General features: G+C 43.3%; 1 protein-coding gene across 2 annotated transcripts in view; it reads left to right on the forward strand.

Annotated features, from left to right (window-relative positions):
- The window catches only part of GATA1 (GATA binding protein 1), a 29276-nt gene extending 12693 nt beyond the window's left edge, over positions 1 to 16583 (forward strand). The window contains exons 2-6 of one of the 2 annotated variants that reach the window (XM_020814319.3): positions 2163 to 2358; positions 5266 to 5724; positions 9423 to 9568; positions 12264 to 12389; positions 13728 to 16583. In XM_020814319.3, the coding sequence (XP_020669978.3) occupies positions 2163 to 2358; positions 5266 to 5724; positions 9423 to 9568; positions 12264 to 12389; positions 13728 to 14045 (1245 nt within the window). In that variant the 3' untranslated portion in view covers positions 14046 to 16583. The remainder of the gene's footprint in view (positions 1 to 2162; positions 2359 to 5265; positions 5725 to 9422; positions 9569 to 12263; positions 12390 to 13727) is intronic. The other variant, XM_020814320.3, reaches the window with a different exon arrangement.
- Positions 16584 to 17583: the final 1000 nt, after the last annotated feature.

The raw sequence follows: 17583 nt of genomic DNA on the forward strand, positions 1-17583 counted from the left end.
GAGGAGGAGACCTCTATGAACATGTCTTGGAATTGTTAGTGTGTTATGCAGTTTCATTCTGTTGTTGAGGAATAGCTGGAGGAGGTGGTAAGAAAGTTCCACTGAGACCCATGATGACTCTTACTCCATTGTGTGCTTCTGAAGTAGATGGGAGCTCTAAATCTTCAACGGGTAATAGTGCAGAGTACATATTAAAATACAGTATGTTAAAAGAGGCAGCCTGATGCAGTGGAAAGATGACAGGGAAAAAACAGATTCATTTGAAATGTGGTCCTAGATGAGAGCTTTGCAGATACTCGGGGGGTGGGGGGGGTCAGAAAGATAAGCAAGTGGTTCCTAGATCAAATCAAGCCTCAACTACCTTGGGAGGCAAAAGTGCAGAAACTGAAGTTATCCTATTTTGGGCACATCATGAGATGGGAGGATTCTTTGAACAAAACAATAATGTGAGAAAAAGTTGGAGGCAGCAGGAAAAGAGGAAGATCAAATATGTGATGGTCTGACTCTCTAAAGGAAGCCACAGGCTTGAGTCTACAAGAGCTGAACAGGGCAGCTGAGGATGGGACATTGTGGAAATTGGTCACTGGAGGCAATGTGATGGTACATAACAACTCAAATACAATGGAATATTGGAACTGTACCGGGAAGCCTTGGGTTCAAGTCTCACCTCAGCTATATGTTTTTGGGCCCTTCAGATTTTTTTAGATTATAACTTGCTAGACTAGTTATGGGAGTTTGGGATTAGTAGTTCCCCAAAAGTAACTTTTCCCATCTCTCATATCACTTAGTGTGCCTGGTTTGCGACAGTCACTTGTGAAAGAACAAAAAATGGGGAAGTACACCATCTCCAGTTACTGGGAGGAAGATCAGTTGGATACAATAGTGACAACTCAGGCACAGGATGCGTGCAGATTTGTTTATGATGGCAAATGCTATTGATGCTCATTATTGATATGAGGAGGGCGTGAGACTTTGAATTTCTCACCAACAATTAATGAGCCAATATAGCTTATTGGAGCCCCATCCAGGGGCAAAAACATCCACAGATGTTTTGAGGTGTCAAATGGGGAGAACTCATTTTGCCAGAGGTGGAAGCAAAGTGTCAGAGAGGCAAGAAACAATACTAGATCATCAGTTTTATGAGCAACTGTATCCTAGATCAGAATGTTACACTGGAATAGAAGGAGGAAGAGGGAAAAGATTAAATAGATCAGTTTGCAATAGCTAGGGCAATGTTGTTGGTTTTTTTACAAAAACATTTTAAATAGTATTTGAAAAATAATTTGTTGTCCTGAATTGTCGCAGTGTTCCTCAAGTGCCTTGTGGCATTCCTCACTACTTTTTAATACTTTTCATCACTTTTTTCCTAACCTTTGGACTGATAACATAAAACCTGATTTCTACCCCTGACTAAATGCCCTTCTAAAGTTACTGTTTCAGTAAGTACAAAATGTTACTAGTTGCACGGATGAGTAATTTTATTCTCACTCATGACACTATTTTTGAAACATTTCTTTTTACAAACTTCTCCTCCTCCACCCCCAAGTAATGTAGGGTACCCAGTGTGGTATAGCAGATAACAGTAACAGGCCAGGATACCTGGGTTTGAATGTCCGCCTAGCCTTGGAAAGGGATTGGGGACTGGCACTGGTAAAACCACTCCTTCAAAACTTTGAGAATACACTCCAAAACTTACCTCTTACCCTATCAGGGTAGCTATAAGTCAGATGCAAAGATTTCCTGTTTCAAGCCACATTAAATTTCCCCTTCCAATCAACACCAAGTTCTCAGTAAATGCTAGCTTACTGAAATCAGCAAGACAGTTTAGCCATTTGGTGCTGAATTTAAAAAACAAAAAAATTCTGAGGAGCACTGGGAAACACTGGGCATACAACAGCCTATGCTGTGCCCTCTGCCCATCCCCACCTTTATCCTGTATCCTATCGTGTGAGGTATTTTTATAGGCTGAACATTCTGGAATTGACAGCACTTTTGATAATGACAAGTTTGTCCATTTTAATAAGTAAAGCTGTGGGCTCCTGACTCCTGCCATCCCTACACCCCTCTGCTTTTTTGTTCATTCATGTGTGATTTATATCTCACCTTTCTCCTCAAAAATGGAACTAAATGCCCAGTCTTGTGTGACCTCTTTCTCCCTGCAGGTTTTATTATCTGAAGAGGAAAATTTCGCCTACATGGGAACAAAGGCTCAAGACCCTGCCACCTATTATTTGGAATCATCTCCCTTGCCAGCCAGCAATGACTCAGACCTTTTCTTCCCTGGTTCAGAGGGTGTTGACTCTGGGACTGTGCCCATATATTTCTCTCATATGTCTGGATCCTACAGACATTCCCCAGGTATGGATACAGCATATTTGCAGGCTTATTTACATTTACTGCAAGGGAAATTGTACTTTGACTAGATTGTAGCTGTAGCACCTAGTGGCCTGGAAACTAGGCCAATTTTTTTTTTTAAAAAAATCATAGACAAGAACTGGTTTTGCACTTTGGCAAAAGGGTCCAGTATATCCTCAAAGTGTTTTTAGTGGTCATCTTCATATTAAAGACTTGAGCCCTGGCACTGAAAACTAATTTGCCCAATGAAGCTCAAATTCACCTCTGGGTCAAATAGCCTTTGTTGGCTGGCACATTGTTCTAGAATCCAGTGCCACTCTATGGGCACAATCGTGATCTCAACTTAGCTTTGTCAGAGTTTATTGGTTTCCATTGACATTATTAAGTTTTCATATTGCATATGTTAAAGGACAGTGGCACCAGCATCAAAATTTTGCCCTGTGGAAGGACAAGGCAGATGGAGTCCATCTGCCTTGTCCAGCTAGCCAGCCATGCATGCCCTTGTTCAGATACTTCATTCCGTTCCATCTTACACCTTACAGTTTACAGCTTACAGTTTACTGTAACATCCCCCCAGGAACCCTTTAGGTTCTCCCAGACCTGCTTATATCTCTCTTTTGTTGTGCATGGATTATGTCATTTGACTACATAAGGATCGGCCTTTGCCAAAAGAATGTAGTCTTAGGGCATAGGATTAAGCTAAATGGAGTTACTCATGGGGACATTTTTCTCTTCTCCTTCCAGAGGAAGGCCTTGTTATATCCAGAGTTTGAAATGATACTTTGCAAAAGTAACTGTCTTATTTTACTTGTTTGGATAGTGGATGTGCTGCTTGTTAATGTTCCCATGGTCACCAAAATGCTTAGTTGCACTGGCCACTGCTTTGATCTTTAGCCTTGCCATCCTTCTGTAAGGTTGCCTAGGGGCCCTGTTCTTTCTCGATCTAATTAAGGCTTTCTTTATAACAGTCCAAGAAGTACCTCAAGCCGCAGGTACCGCAGGAAGCCGGCTATGCTTCCCGCAGTACCTGTAGCGTCCCATTACTCTTGGAAAGACAGGAAATGTGTGCAGCAGCTGTCCACTCTTCCTGGTCTATGGTAAATAAAAATTTTGATGCAACAAAAAAGTTTGTACTTTACAGAAATAGTACAGAAGCCCCACCATCATCTTAGGCAACAAATAACTAGTAACAACTCATGATGACTAAACTTTACTTGTTGTGTGAAAAGGGAAATAACATGTTATTGTTACCTTACCATCAAAAGGTTGCAGACCATTAGAAAAATAACAAGTAACAGTGTTGCTTTTAAAATGTCCTATCTCTGAGCTCTAGACTGAGTCTAGATCAGTGGTTCTTAACCTTTGTTACTCGGATGTTTTTGAACTGCAACTCCCAGAAACCCCAGCCAGCACAGTTGGTGGTGAAGGCTTCTGGGAGTTGCAGTCCAAAACTCCTGAGTAACCCAAGGTTACGAACCAGTGGTCTAGATCATATTCGGAGCAGAAAGAGGTGGAAGAATCTTAAGGCAGTAAAGTAGACTTCAGTGGTATAACTGGGAGAGGGGCCTGTGCCATTTCGTGTACATGGGAGGTGCCCCCTGCAAGCTATTTCAGTTGTCAGATTCCTTATAGACACAGACTTGACAAGAAAAGGAGGAGTCAGTGACAAGAATGTCCCATGCGTGTGGACTTATGAATGTCAGAGGGGCACAGAGAGGATGCAGAGCATATGTGGGCAGACCTCAAAGATCTGGAGGGCTATTTTTCCAGCTAGGTAATTCTAGGCTGAATCATCTCCTAGATGAGAATGGAAGTGACTAAAATGTCTCTTCCACCGAAAAAACAAACCAAAACACTTCCAGTTATTTTATTTTATCTTGTTTTTGGTAAAGTAAGTTGTGGAAGAACACCTCTTGATCCATGTACAGATCCAGAATCTCCAATTCTGTGTGTAAAATCTCTGTGTCCACTAAGAATAACTGAAGATTTTGAAATACAAATTTGCATCTTGTTCATTGCAGTGGGATTGAACTCAAGTCCTACTCACATGTACATACAAAGCCTTTCCAGACAGGGGGGTCTTCTCATGCTAGCAATTAGAAGGCATTCTGTACATCCATCTTTTTCTCCTTAATGGATGCTCCAGAGGAAGAGAAAAAGGTGGAAACAAGGAGTGTGAAAACAGAAAAAGCTGATCAATGGAAGACATTTATGTCTTCAGCCCCAGTAAAACTCAATGAAAGAGGCAGAACAATGATGTGATAAAAGCCTTGTCTGGAACTGTCCATCTACTAACAATGCAGGCATTTTATGGCTAGCAGAAGCATTGCTCCTTACCTGTTGTGGAGAACAGGGTACTGAACCGGGTAGACCTTTTGTCTGACTCAGCAGGACTATTCCTATATGCACCTGGGAGTTACTAGTTTACTTGCACTGACACACAGGCACACACATACAGTTTCAGGAGGGAGCAGGCTTTAGAATTGCAGGATCTACTTTTTACTTGAGAAAAAATTATTAAAATGATTGTAAGCAGCATGTTTTGCTTGACCGATACCCAAAGATCTGTCAACCAAAGGCTGACACAAAATACCTTCAGTGAAGGAATAGAGAGTTTTGAACTCAGATATCAGAACTGAATCCAGTTTATCATCTTTCTGTGCAAAAATCCACTCCTGGTTAATTGCAAGGTTTTCTTCATATTAGCGGTATAATCAAGAGCTGGGCTAAGGAGTTATTTTGTGCTGCTGCAGTTCAAAAACTGGGGGTCAGAAAGCCTTGCTGATCTGCTATAAATTGCTAGGCAATCTACCAGTAGATCTAGAGCTATCTTTGACCCACCCCTGTCTCATTCTACCATCACCTTCATCACCACTGCATATCACTAATTTTTTTCCTTCTCTCCCACAGTGCATCAGTACCCTCTTCTCAATGGTTTGCAGTGGGTGGACGGACACCCTTATAGCCCAGCAGCATGGGCTTCCAGCGCCCCCAGCAATAGTCACGTCGGACGTCCACTCTACACTACTGCAACACCCTCTTATCAGACCCTGCAAGCACCTCCCTCACCCGAGGACCTTCCTCCCGAGGATATGTTGAAGACGGAAAGGATGAGCCCTACTCATGCTGAACTGCTCCCACTGGGGACCTCAACGGGAGCAACCCATAGCCCTTACGCGATGGGGCAGGAGTATGGATACTTCCAGCCAGCTGGAAGCCCCCTGGCAGCAGGATATTCCCCCAAAGTACGGGGGTCAGGACAGCTTTCTCCTTCCGGTGAGATCTTTCACTGGGCTCTTCACGCGCCAGAGAATGAAATAGGAATGAGGCCTCAGAATGAACAGCACATCCCTTTGGAAAGCAACTGGGGTGGGGATTAGCAACTTTAAATGCTTTTGTGCTCAGAAACCCCTCCCTATGAATGGAAAACTCCGCACATTAGACAGAAACACCCGCCTTATCCCGTTGCTTACTGTGTTGGTTTTTCAACGACAGAGATGTATACATTTGTGAGTCAGGAAATCTATGAAACCGTGATCTCCCATTTGCAGTCCAGTGTTATCGTGGTCAGAGGGCGTGCAGGGCCATGTGCTAGAAACTTGTTGATTGGCAGGCAACCAAAGCTGATGCTATTTACAGAAGATAGTCAAAAACCACGTGCCGTCAAGTCAATTCTGACTTATGAAGAACTTTTTCAGGGTTTTCCAGGTAGAGAATAGAAGTGGTTGATCATTCCCTTCTTCTGGGGGCATCCTGGGGCTGTGCAGCTTGCCCAAGGCCACACAGGATGGCTGTACTCGCAGGAGGCACAGTGGGGAATCGAACTCCCAACCTCTGGCTCTGAACCAGATACCAAAACCTCCGAGCTAACTAGTCAGTGTAGAACACAATACATTTATAAAAAGTCACATGTTACACATTCCTGTACCAGTATTGCATTAGTGCCTTTTTACTGAAGTATTACTCTTTTAGTTACTTTTAGGGGGGGGTAGAGACTTAAATTATTAAAACAGCCAAAACACCTCTCCTAGAAATGTTTAAAGGTAAAGGTAAAGGTTCCCCTTGACAATTTTTGTCCAGTCGTGTCCGACTCTAGGGGGCGGTGCTCATCCCCGTTTCCAAGCCATAGAGCCAGCGTTTGTCCGAAGACAATCTTCCGTGGTCACATGGCCAGTGCGACTTAGACACGGAAAGCTGTTACCTTCCCACCGAGGTGGTCCCTATTTATCTACTTGCATTTGCATGCTTTCGAACCGCTAGGTTGGTGGGAGCTGGGACAAGCGACGGGTGCTCATTCCGTTGCGTGGATTCGATCTTACGACTGCTTGGTCTTCTGACCCTGCAGCACAGGCTTCTGTGGTTTAGCCCGCAGCGCCACCACGTCCCTCTGTTTAGGAAGCAACTAATAACTTCACTTATTATACTAAATAAATAATGAAACAAACAAATGTAAGAGCATTACAAGTTGTTGCAGTATTTGACAAAAGAGCAAGTGGAGGAAGTGGCATGCTCCCGTGTTACAACCCTGGTAGGATTTTGCACCTAGCAGTACAGCTGCCTGAATTTCTGGACTCTTCTTGGGGCATTGCCTAAGGGACTTGCACTTCAAAATTTACCTCTGCTCCATCTCTGTAGAACATTGTGGTTCAGTCAATTCTACTGCCTCACTCTGTTCCATGTATCAGGCAGGAACACTATTTGAGTTCTAGATGCAAACCGAGGCTGTCTGCCCTGAAAGATAGCCCAAGATATCCAAGGCTCAAAATGAAGGCCTTGTCTAGCCATGTAAATTAAGGAAATGGTGAAGTCAAAATCTGTCAGACTAGACAGTGTGTTTTTAGCATGTGTACTCTCTCAAGTGGTCTTCCTTTTCTATCTGTCCATGTCAGAAGCACCACAGTATAGCTAATAAATATATCTCAGATAATTTTCACACATTAATGGACAACGTCAAGAGCATTTAGGGAAGCTAATGTCAAATCTTCCATAGTACATGCGAGGGGCGGAGATTATACTGATTTACACGTGAAGTGGCCTGTTTTCCACGCACACAGGGAACGGTGTTTGGTGCAACAACTTCCCCCCTCTCACTTTTCTTAGGTTGGCCCTGATTCTGCCAACTCCAGGCTATGAAGTGGCTTCCAATAACCCATTTCTCCCATGTAACTGAGGGCTAAACTTTCCTGGGGGCTAGACTTTCTTCCATTTCAAGAAGTGGGCGGTTCTTTCTTTTCACATGATAAGTCCTGGCATTCTCTGCTACTCCTTCAAGAACTCCCTCAAGTGGTGAATGATGTGGATTTTTTTTGTATAGCGTGTGATTTGCCTCACCTATACGTTTCACAGGTAGCATACTTCTGTTTTGCAGTTGGTCACAAGAAGGTAAATATGGGCTTAATTTGCAGTTCTTGATTGCTGAGGCACATATTACTGATGAAATCTCATCCCAGAGTAAGAGGAGAAACAGGCTAACTGCAGGGAATAAGCATTCACCTTAATATCTAGTTTGATCTCTGAAGCATTCACTCTTAAAATCTAGTTTGATTCTCTGAAGGAAAAGTGAAAGGAGAATATACATTTCATTTAACATCTCCTTTGACCATTGCTGCTCTTTTACTGCATCCAACATGCCAAGCTGCAGTGGGCTTTTCGCCCTGTGGGGCTTTTTGTGTATGTACATCCTAATATATTCCATGCCTTTTAGTAGGTTTGCCATAGCCATACAGGAGGTGGTGGAGAATACTTCTTAATGGGAAATGTGTGGCTCTGGTTTGAACAGCCTGTGCTTCGCACGAAGGAGGTGACAGCTTCTGTCTCAGACATCTCCAGCTATAACTAGAAAAGCCTCTGAAAAGCCTCTGGCAATCAATAGTGACAGGATTAGGCAAGACAGACCAATGACAAGACTCAGTGAAAGGCTGTTTCCTGTGTTTCTAATTCACCTGAGTAAGCATGCTTCTTTTAAAAAACATTTTTAACTGTCATTTTTTAAAAAAGAATTGCACTGGAGTGCTTGCTTTATTAAGGCTTCATTACATACATGCTTAAATGTACAAGAATAAAATGAAGGGAACAATTAGACCAGCATACAGCATGCCATTTTGGTTCGATTTGGGATGCCCTATTTCCTGGTGATTATATGTGTTTTAAGTAAGAATGATCCATCCCACCCTTTCTGCAAGCTGTTACGCTCCTTTCTGGCACAATGCTAGGGCTTGCAGTTTGTTTGGTGTGATCAGGAGCATTCATGATTATCCTGTTCTGCAATCTGTGTGGTTGCTTAATTTGCTCACAAATAGAGCTATGGGTGGTGTTGTCTTCCATGACAACCTTGTGCTGTATGCAGTGGGTTGTGAAAGTAGAAAGGACAGCCTAAAAATCATCTCCTCTGCTTTCCTCCTCTCAGAACCAAAAATAAATCACTTCATAAAATGGAAAGAGATGTGTGTTATAAAAGATAAGAAAAATCACTCACCCCATACCTTTTCATTCAATTTTTTGTGGGGTGGGTAGGTAGGCTGCAGGGGCTTGGGGTTGTGAAAAAGACTCTAGGGTTATGGACTGCAGGATTCTCCGACTAGGCTTGTCCAACCCAGCATAACATCACACAATAGCAACGTCTTATAGAGCAGTGGTTTCCAATCTCAAGTTCCCTAATGTCTTTAGATTAAAGCTCCCAGACACCTTCATCACTAGCTGTGCTGGCCAAGATTTCTCAAAACTGTAGTCCAAGAACATCTGGGGACCCAATGTTGGGAACCAGTGGTGTAAAAAGCTCAAGTGATGGAATAACACTTAGAAAACCCTGGTTCCATTCTGCATGGATCTATAAAAAACTCAACCAAGGTGACCTTTGGCCGGACACTATTTTAGGATGATCTTCAGAGGATTGTTGTGGGGACAAAGTGGGGATGAGAGCCATGCCTGTCACCTTGAAAACACTGGATGGAAAGTAAGATAGAAATGTAAATAAATAGACACAGGATCCACAAAGCTTTATCCTGTTTCCTTTCTGAGCTATCCTACTGCCTCTGTATTGACGATCTCTTCTCCTTTTCTCCCTTCAGAAGCCCGTGAGTGTGTGAACTGTGGAGCCACTGCCACTCCGCTGTGGCGAAGAGATGGCACTGGCCACTATCTCTGTAATGCCTGCGGCCTCTACCACAAGATGAATGGTCAAAACCGACCCCTCATCCGGCCCAAGAAACGCTTGGTAAGTCTTCCACCTCCATCAGATCCAGGATGTCTCTTGTGCTGCCATTCTTAGGTTTTCTTTCCCAGATGTTCAACTCCCTGCCCATTGAAGGGAGATTTTAAATCAGAAATATTAAAAACAAAATGGAAAAATCCACTCTGGTTTTAACCTCTGGGATATCATATATTACATTGGATGATTACAAATGGTTGGCTCAATTTAGAAAATTACTTTTAAAGAAATCATTGTAGTTCCAAGATTCACAAAATAGTTAGCTATTGTCATAGCTGTAGTTCTTAAAATTAACTCTTTAATGTTTCTGGTAAGTAGTTAAAATATTTGTGTGTGTGTACGTGTGTGTTACATTTTAGAAAAACTGTCTAAATGTTGCCCACCAGTGCTTTAGTACAGATTATATTTTCCTTGCATCCACTGCAGCATTGCCTTAGCACACACAACAGAGCATAAGGTACCGCACAAATCAGCCCTTGAACCATCTTCTTCTCTTCGTTAGTGAGACACATCCTTGTTACCATAACAGAAGACTGCAAATTATAATTACACCATAAAAGGAGTGATGTTATGAGTCAGTGACTGAAATCCTGTTGAATAGCTACTCGGGCATAACTTCACCCATGATAGATGCAATTGTGCCCAGGCGGAAGTGCTATTTACGAAGCACTTCCACTAGGGTATTGTACAATTGGTCAAAGAGGAACTATGCAACTAGTGCATAATCACCATATGTTGTCTTTGGGGCAGAATGCCCAGCATATTTACACAGGTGTAACATTACACTACACCTCAAAATGAATCGGATTTGGGCCATTAAGTTACAATTGTAATGTATTATGTAAATAGATATTTTTGCTGTTGGAAAAGGGAATTGTAAGTAACTTGTAACTAATACCTTCTTGAGGGACATTGGAAAATGGCAATGAGGGCAGAATAAATGCAATTCATTATGCCTGAATACCTTGTAGAAGAGGGTCTACCAAAGCAGAAAACTTGAACCTACTACTGCCATGTAAGCTTTCAAAGTCATAAGAGTTCAGAAGGTAGACAAGAACTTTATTGCCTCCAACAGAAACAAAACGCAACAAGAAGTTCCTGAGTACACCGAGACAATTAATTCCAGCACCACCTAGTGACTCAACTGTGTAATTAAACTATCCACATACCTTTCTCCTGTTTGAAGAAGTGATAATAAACCAGTGAGCTACAGTCCCTTACTGTTCATCATGCTTGGTGAAGCTCAAGGAAGTTGTAGGCCAAAATATCTAGAAAGTCAAATGCGCTCCCCCCACCCTTTGTGGTCTGTGAGCATTCTGACATAAAGGAGGCCACAAAGAAACCTGTAAAAAATTCAATACCCAGTACTAGCAAGCCATTATTTTCCTATTTTTATATAGCTTCTTTCTGCTTTAGTGAAGTCTTTAGAACAGAATGCAGGTGCCAAACATGCAGAACATGCAGGTGTTTTAGCAGTCCATAGCTGCTGTGTAAGTACTCACCATTGCAGGCTTAGGCGTCATAAAACTGCAACAGTGGGGCCCAGGAGATCACATTGAGGATCCTTTGATCTTGAGAAATTGGTCTCTTGAACTTGATCTGATCCCCAAAATCAGGAACTTGTGGGTTCCAGTAGTAGATTTAGTGGTTCTACCAAGATGTTTCACAAATAGAATTTCTGCTCAGGTTTCCTGAGCCTGATGCTTTCCAATTATTTTGGACCACAGCACCTAGCATTCTTGAGGAACGGCCGTGCTAGTTAAAATTAATGGAGGCTGAAGATCCAAAGGTCGGGAGTGAACCAAACTGGAGAAAGCTGACTAGCATAGCTCACCAGTCTCAGAAAGTATCTCTGTTCTTTAAGTGTTTAACCAGTGTCTTCTGCTCTCCAGTGGCACTTTTCCCACCCACCCCATTCCCACTATGTTACTGCTTATCCCTAGAACTTTATTTTGATCTCAGCAGGAGCAGCAGCAACAACAACAAAAGGAGTGCACTTCTCCTCGTCAAGCCTGGGGCTGGAGATGCATAGATTCAATCCAGGGTTACAGCTAGCATTTTGTCATGATTTTCCATTGATATAGCATATATGAGCAGGTCATCCATGACAATGATTCCTGTTGGATCTGTGAAATTATCAGCTCCTGGTTCTATTTCAAAACTAATGATCATCCCACAAATATTTGTTTATTCTCCAATTTTGCTTTTAAAATTGCCTAGCAAGATGTGGCTGGTTGCCACCTGTTTCTGTGGTTGCTTCTTGTGCTATCTGTCATGAGATGAGAGCAAAACCCCCTCTTTTTGAACACTTCCAGTGCTTAGCATCTTTTGGGAAAACCGAACACTTCAGGGTTCAGGCTCCTGCATTTGATCGTTTAGCTTCATAATAAAATCACTGATTGGTTTGGACAAGTCTCTCAGAACACTCCATTTTCCCAGTGTGTGGTCTTTGATACAGGATAACGATGATGTTGAACTAGACCAGAAAGGGAAAATACGTTGTGCTTTTAGTGTTGTCAACAGGAATATCTAGGCCTAGGATAGTTCTGGCACATGGGTCTCTGAAGAAGTGCAATCCCAAGCCACATGACATTAGTGACCTTGGGACCCCATTAACTATATTTCCCTTTCTGCCCTTGTCATGTGAATGCAGAAATAATTCGTTTGTAGATTTTAGTATCGTTATTATTCAATAATGCAGATTGTCAGCAAGCGAGCCGGAACCCAGTGCAGCAACTGCCAAACGACAACCACCACTCTTTGGCGCCGCAATGTGAATGGAGAGCCCGTATGTAACGCCTGTGGTCTCTACTTCAAGCTGCACAATGTAAGTGGAGGCCCTGGGAGGGGTGTGTGAATGGAACAGAGGGTGGGTGTGTCTGTATGTTTGCAGGAAATTAGGTTCTGTAAGATGTTAGAGAAAGGAGCAAGTGGGCCCGCTAAAGGCTTCCTTGCCATTGTCTCATATACTGTACGCCTCTTTGGTGGGCTCTTGACAGCCACTGTTTATCAAAGGAATTACACAGCGCTGATTTTCAATAGGGTATGAAGAAAGATAGAGTACCACTAGAAAAATGTGGAGTGGTTGCAAGCAGAAGATGACATTGCAAGGACTCCCTCCCACAATTCTGTGAATGTGGCAGGGTGCTTCTGTGACAAAATTATCATCTAGAAGCACCACTAATATGTTTCTTTTTAATTTCTTTTATTTCCTTCTCTGTATAATGGACCTGTGAGCAAAGGCTCCACAGAGGGACCCATTGGTAGAATACATACTTTGCATTCTGAGAGCTGCAGGTTCAGTTGTAGGCACTATCTAGTAAGTTGAGCAAAGAATGATTTCTCAGACCTGAAGAGCCAGTTCCTCCTGCCTGCCATGGAACTGCCACTGGGAGAACCCACCTGAAAAATAGCTTTAACATCCCCTCTCCCCCAACCTAGATGTGACCAGAAGTCCCTTCCTAGTTCCAGAAAACCTGGAAAAGGCCCACAGGGTCCTGTGCCTTGGTTTAGAAGAGAGCTGCAGTTCATGGAGGTTTCCGGGAGTGAAAATTCTCTTTTCTGGAACAAAAATATTTTTTTCACTGGAGAGGATTCACGAAATAAAAGGGATTGCATGCCCCAAGTTGTTTGCCTGTTGGTTGCCTTGGGCCAGGGCTAACTTAGGAAGAACAAAGGCTAGATGTGATATGCCACAATGTCTTCCATTCTTTTATCCTCTAGACTTGAGATGAGATGCTAAGCTACTGTTTTATTCCCCCACTGAGAGACTTGCTGTCCAAAACATTTACATGACCAAGGATTTCTGGCCTCCCCATCAATCATCCTGTTTTCCTGAATAACTGGGTTTGACCTCCACCTCCTGTAGACCTCTACCTCTGGTGGGGACATTTTGCTTTCCAGATGTTTTGGCCAACAATGTCCAGAAACCTCATTCTGCATGCCCATTGGTAAAGGATTGTGCAAGCTTCAGGCTGAAGTATCTGCAGGGCCAACAATTCCTCAGCTACATGTACACTATGCTTTTACATTTTGATTTGCAAATGGCAGCTTTCAAGTGGGTAGTGGGTGTTTAGAATCTTGTGTTCTATGGCTTCCCCATGACTTTGTGATTCTTGGTCACCATCCGTTTCACCTCTCTACTTTTCCCATTGCTGCCTTCTAGGTGAATCGTCCCTTGGCAATGCGCAAGGATGGGATCCAGACACGAAACCGCAAGGCCTCCTCTGCCAAATCCAAAAAGCGTAAAGGAAATTCTGGGGAACTTGCAATAGCTCCCACCACCTCCTTGGAGATGATACCAACTCCAATGATGGGGGATGAAGCTGCTGCCCTCTACACTCTCAGCCCCATGATGCTGCCAGGACACTTGCTCCCTTTTGGACCCAATCCACATCTTCTGGGGTCTCCTCCACCAGGCTTCTCTTCGCAGGCTTCTCCTGCCCCACATGGCTCCCCTGGAGTTGTCTCTGCTTTGGGATAAAGTGACTTGTCATTCACCACCCACACATCAACGGACAGAGTTTCTAGGATATAACCAAAGAAGCAGCATCTCCTCATTATAAGCTTTCAGAGCAGCTGTTTTCACTGCTTGCAACATGGGCCCCATGAGGTGACAGACCAAAACAAAGGCAGGGCACTATGATCTGGCAATAATGAGATACATGTTCCCATCTTAGATAGCATTTTGGATTTGGGAACTGCGTGTTTGAATCCTTTGGGTAGAGGTATAAATGCTGTCCCTACAAAGCTGGCATCTGGCTGGAAGGATTGGGCTTCCATATATATCTCCTATCCTGAGGGTTCTCAAAAGCAAAAAAGAAGGGGGAAAAGGGAATGGTTTCCATTAATCCAACTTGCCATGCCCATGATATGCTGATAGTTCTTTTTCCAGCCAGTCATTCAGCAACCACCATGCTGCCAGGCCCTGCCCTAACTCCTCCACCTGCCAATTGATCATTTCAAATGCTGGACAGAGGGAGGAATGGTCCAAAGATTCAATCTAGCCCCCAGGAGTTTCCTGGGGACCCTCCCCGTATAGTTCCACTTCCAGAGACTCCTACCACCACCACGTATCTCAGTTGCTTTCTCTAGACAAACCAAGACACCAGCAGGGTGTTCTTTTACATCTCTCTCCATAGCAAAAAAGTCATAGAGCTTTGTGAAGAGTCCTCCATTTAGGGATCTTGGCCACTCACTCTCATTGGCCTATACCCCATGGGGCAAGATATTCCACGGATAAAAAGCCGTTTTTGTTTGAGGCTTAGTTGGGAGAGCACAGGAAATGAACATACTTTGTAATATTTGTGTGTACAACTGTGCAGTTGAACAAAATTGGAGGCAAACAGCATGAACACAACAAAGGATAATGAGAATCTTCTTCTCCCACATCAGGTCTTCAGGAAAGCAGCTCAGCAGCCAAAGATTTGGTTAGATCTTTTCAGAGTGCAAAACAACTCTCCGTAATCTGCAATATGCCAGCCCATCCCCCCCCCCTTACAAACTGTTTAGCTTATATTTAGCTAGGCTGACAAAGGAAAGATATATCCTTCTCTCTCTGAAGATTATTAACCAAAGAGCAGTTGACCAACTATTTTTAACCCAAGGGAGACATTCTGTAAGGACCAGTGCCTTCTTCCCAAACTAGGGCTTGAAAAAGTTACTTCTTCGGACTTGCCCCATTCCTTGATGGTGAATTGGTCCATCTCACAGCTCACAGAATCTCCCAGCTAGTAGCTGCCCCAACCTGAATCCCCATTTTGCTGAGTGGGAAGGGACTCTGCAGGTCATCTTCTCTGATTATTAAGTGGTAAAGCTCTTGTCCTGAGCTTTACCTGCTTGGTCTGCTAAGTGAGAGAACCACACATTGGAGTCCTTTCCCAATAAGTACATAGGCTAGCATGTTGGGTGGTGCGGGGGACACAAGGGAGACTGAACCAAGCCATTCTTCCTGATTAAGAACAACACACATGAACTTTTCTGTATGCAGTATGCCCTTTGCTTCAGTGAGTAATCTGGCATGTGCCCCACCTCACATCTATAGCCTCAGATGGTCGAGTCCAGGAACATCATTATCACTTGCCTCTTTTGCCTGTATATATAGGAAGTGAGTGGCTGAGTGCCAAAGTATCACGAGATACTTTGGCACTCAGTATCACACTAAAGACAAATGAGTTAAAGAGTTCTTTGTCCACATCTTAGCAGAGTCAACGTTGCTTCCCCTTTAGCGATTCAAAGTGCAGCCCGTTATACTTTTAGTTTTTGACGAGGACAATCTGTACATATATTTCCTTTATGAGGGAATGGACTGACTCTTGCATGCCTATGAAAGGAAGAGAAAGAAAGAAATTTTAAATGTAAAAAGCATGGATATATAACTGTTGAGGATCTCTTAACACGTTAAGGCACAACTATTCTGTATCATTACTTATTCAATTTGTAGCCCACCTTTCTCCACAGATGATCTCCTGGGGAGACTCCAGGTTCATACCTTGTTGCTTCAGAGGTGCTTTGCTGACTCAGACCAAACAGCTTCTCATCTTGCATTATTTGCAAGAATCTAAGGACCCAATAATCAGCAAACTTCAGACAGTACAAGTATCTGATAGTGGACTGTACTCCAACTTCTGCCTATTTACTTTCTATAGCAATATCTGTCAATTCAACCAAGAATAGGCACAGAATAATTTATTTCTTCCCCTACTCTTATCCATGTGCTTGTTCTTCCCTGACAATGGCCTCCAAATGCACCTGCCCCAAACCTAAATTCTCCCTCACACACGTCCCACATTCTCCCCTTCAGCTGAGACCTTCACATTCAAAATGCAACAATAGGACAGCAGAGAACAGATGACACGTTTTGTTTTTGATAAGATGTATTATAGGATATATCCAGTTTACAATGATCTCTTTGCAAGCTTTGTAAATTTGCTGCTGAGCTTCCACAAGTGCCCTTCTGTTTGGGGATGAAACTTGTTTTGAGACTGCTGGAAAGCAAATATATACTATTTTGTGTTTGTAACAGAGGAGTGAAGATGAATTTCATTTTTTCCAGGTCCCAATTTTGACATCTCTTGGTTACCCATGGGATATTTGCTTTTTCCATAGACCTTCTGAAGTAATTTATGTAATTAGTACCTGTGTAGTTTAAATCGAGGGGAAGAAGCTCCCAAAACCCCCAGCAGCACAGCATCATGGGATTGTGAGATATGTAATCCAAGACACCTCAGACACCCAAAATTCTTGAGCTCTAATTTAAAGGAAGTCTCGGGAAGGAGATTATTCTGGGATAATAAAGGCAGGACCATCTTGATGTTGGTATGAGCCTGTGCCAGGATCACACAAAGTAGGTTAGACATAGCAACACCCAAAGGAGCTCCAAATAAGCAACCTGCCCTGAAGGTGCCTCAACAGATGAGCTGTAGTCCACTCAGGCCAGACAGGATCCCCTAAGCTCTTTTCTTTCTACGTAGTGAGGAGCCTTCAAGCTGGGGTGAGCAACAGTGGCCCATCAGAGGTTTTTAGATAAGCACTCTCAGCAGTGGGAAGGGCTTTTGGGAGTTGTAGGCCAAGAATATCTGGAAGGCCACATTTGCCTCCCCCACTTTGCCTTTAAGGAGCAGAGTTTCACTTTTATACCTAGTAGCCCTGTTTCTCCTCCTGTGGGGCAGTGGTACAGATTGTGGGGCTTGCACAAAGGGGTGTGCCGTTCTTATGCAGGATGTAGACTCATAGCCTGCCAACATTTGATCTGGGTCAAGGGTCTCTGGTCTTTAGAGATTGGGAGTTCCCATTATCTTGGACTTGGGAGTCCCAGGTTTGATGCCTCCTTAGTTGGTAGTACTGATTCCCAGCTTCTGAGTTTGAGACCAGGCTGATGATGGGCTCTCACATTCTGATATCTACATTATTTTGGTACCTGTGGCCACAAGACTCCCCCAAGCATGCTAATTAACACAATACCTAATCCAAATGGATTACTCCTGTACACACCTCACTGAATTCAACAGGAGCTGTCCAGA

Source organism: Pogona vitticeps, chromosome 2 (assembly GCF_051106095.1).
Source record: "Pogona vitticeps strain Pit_001003342236 chromosome 2, PviZW2.1, whole genome shotgun sequence".
NCBI classification, from domain to species: Eukaryota; Metazoa; Chordata; class Lepidosauria; order Squamata; family Agamidae; genus Pogona; species Pogona vitticeps.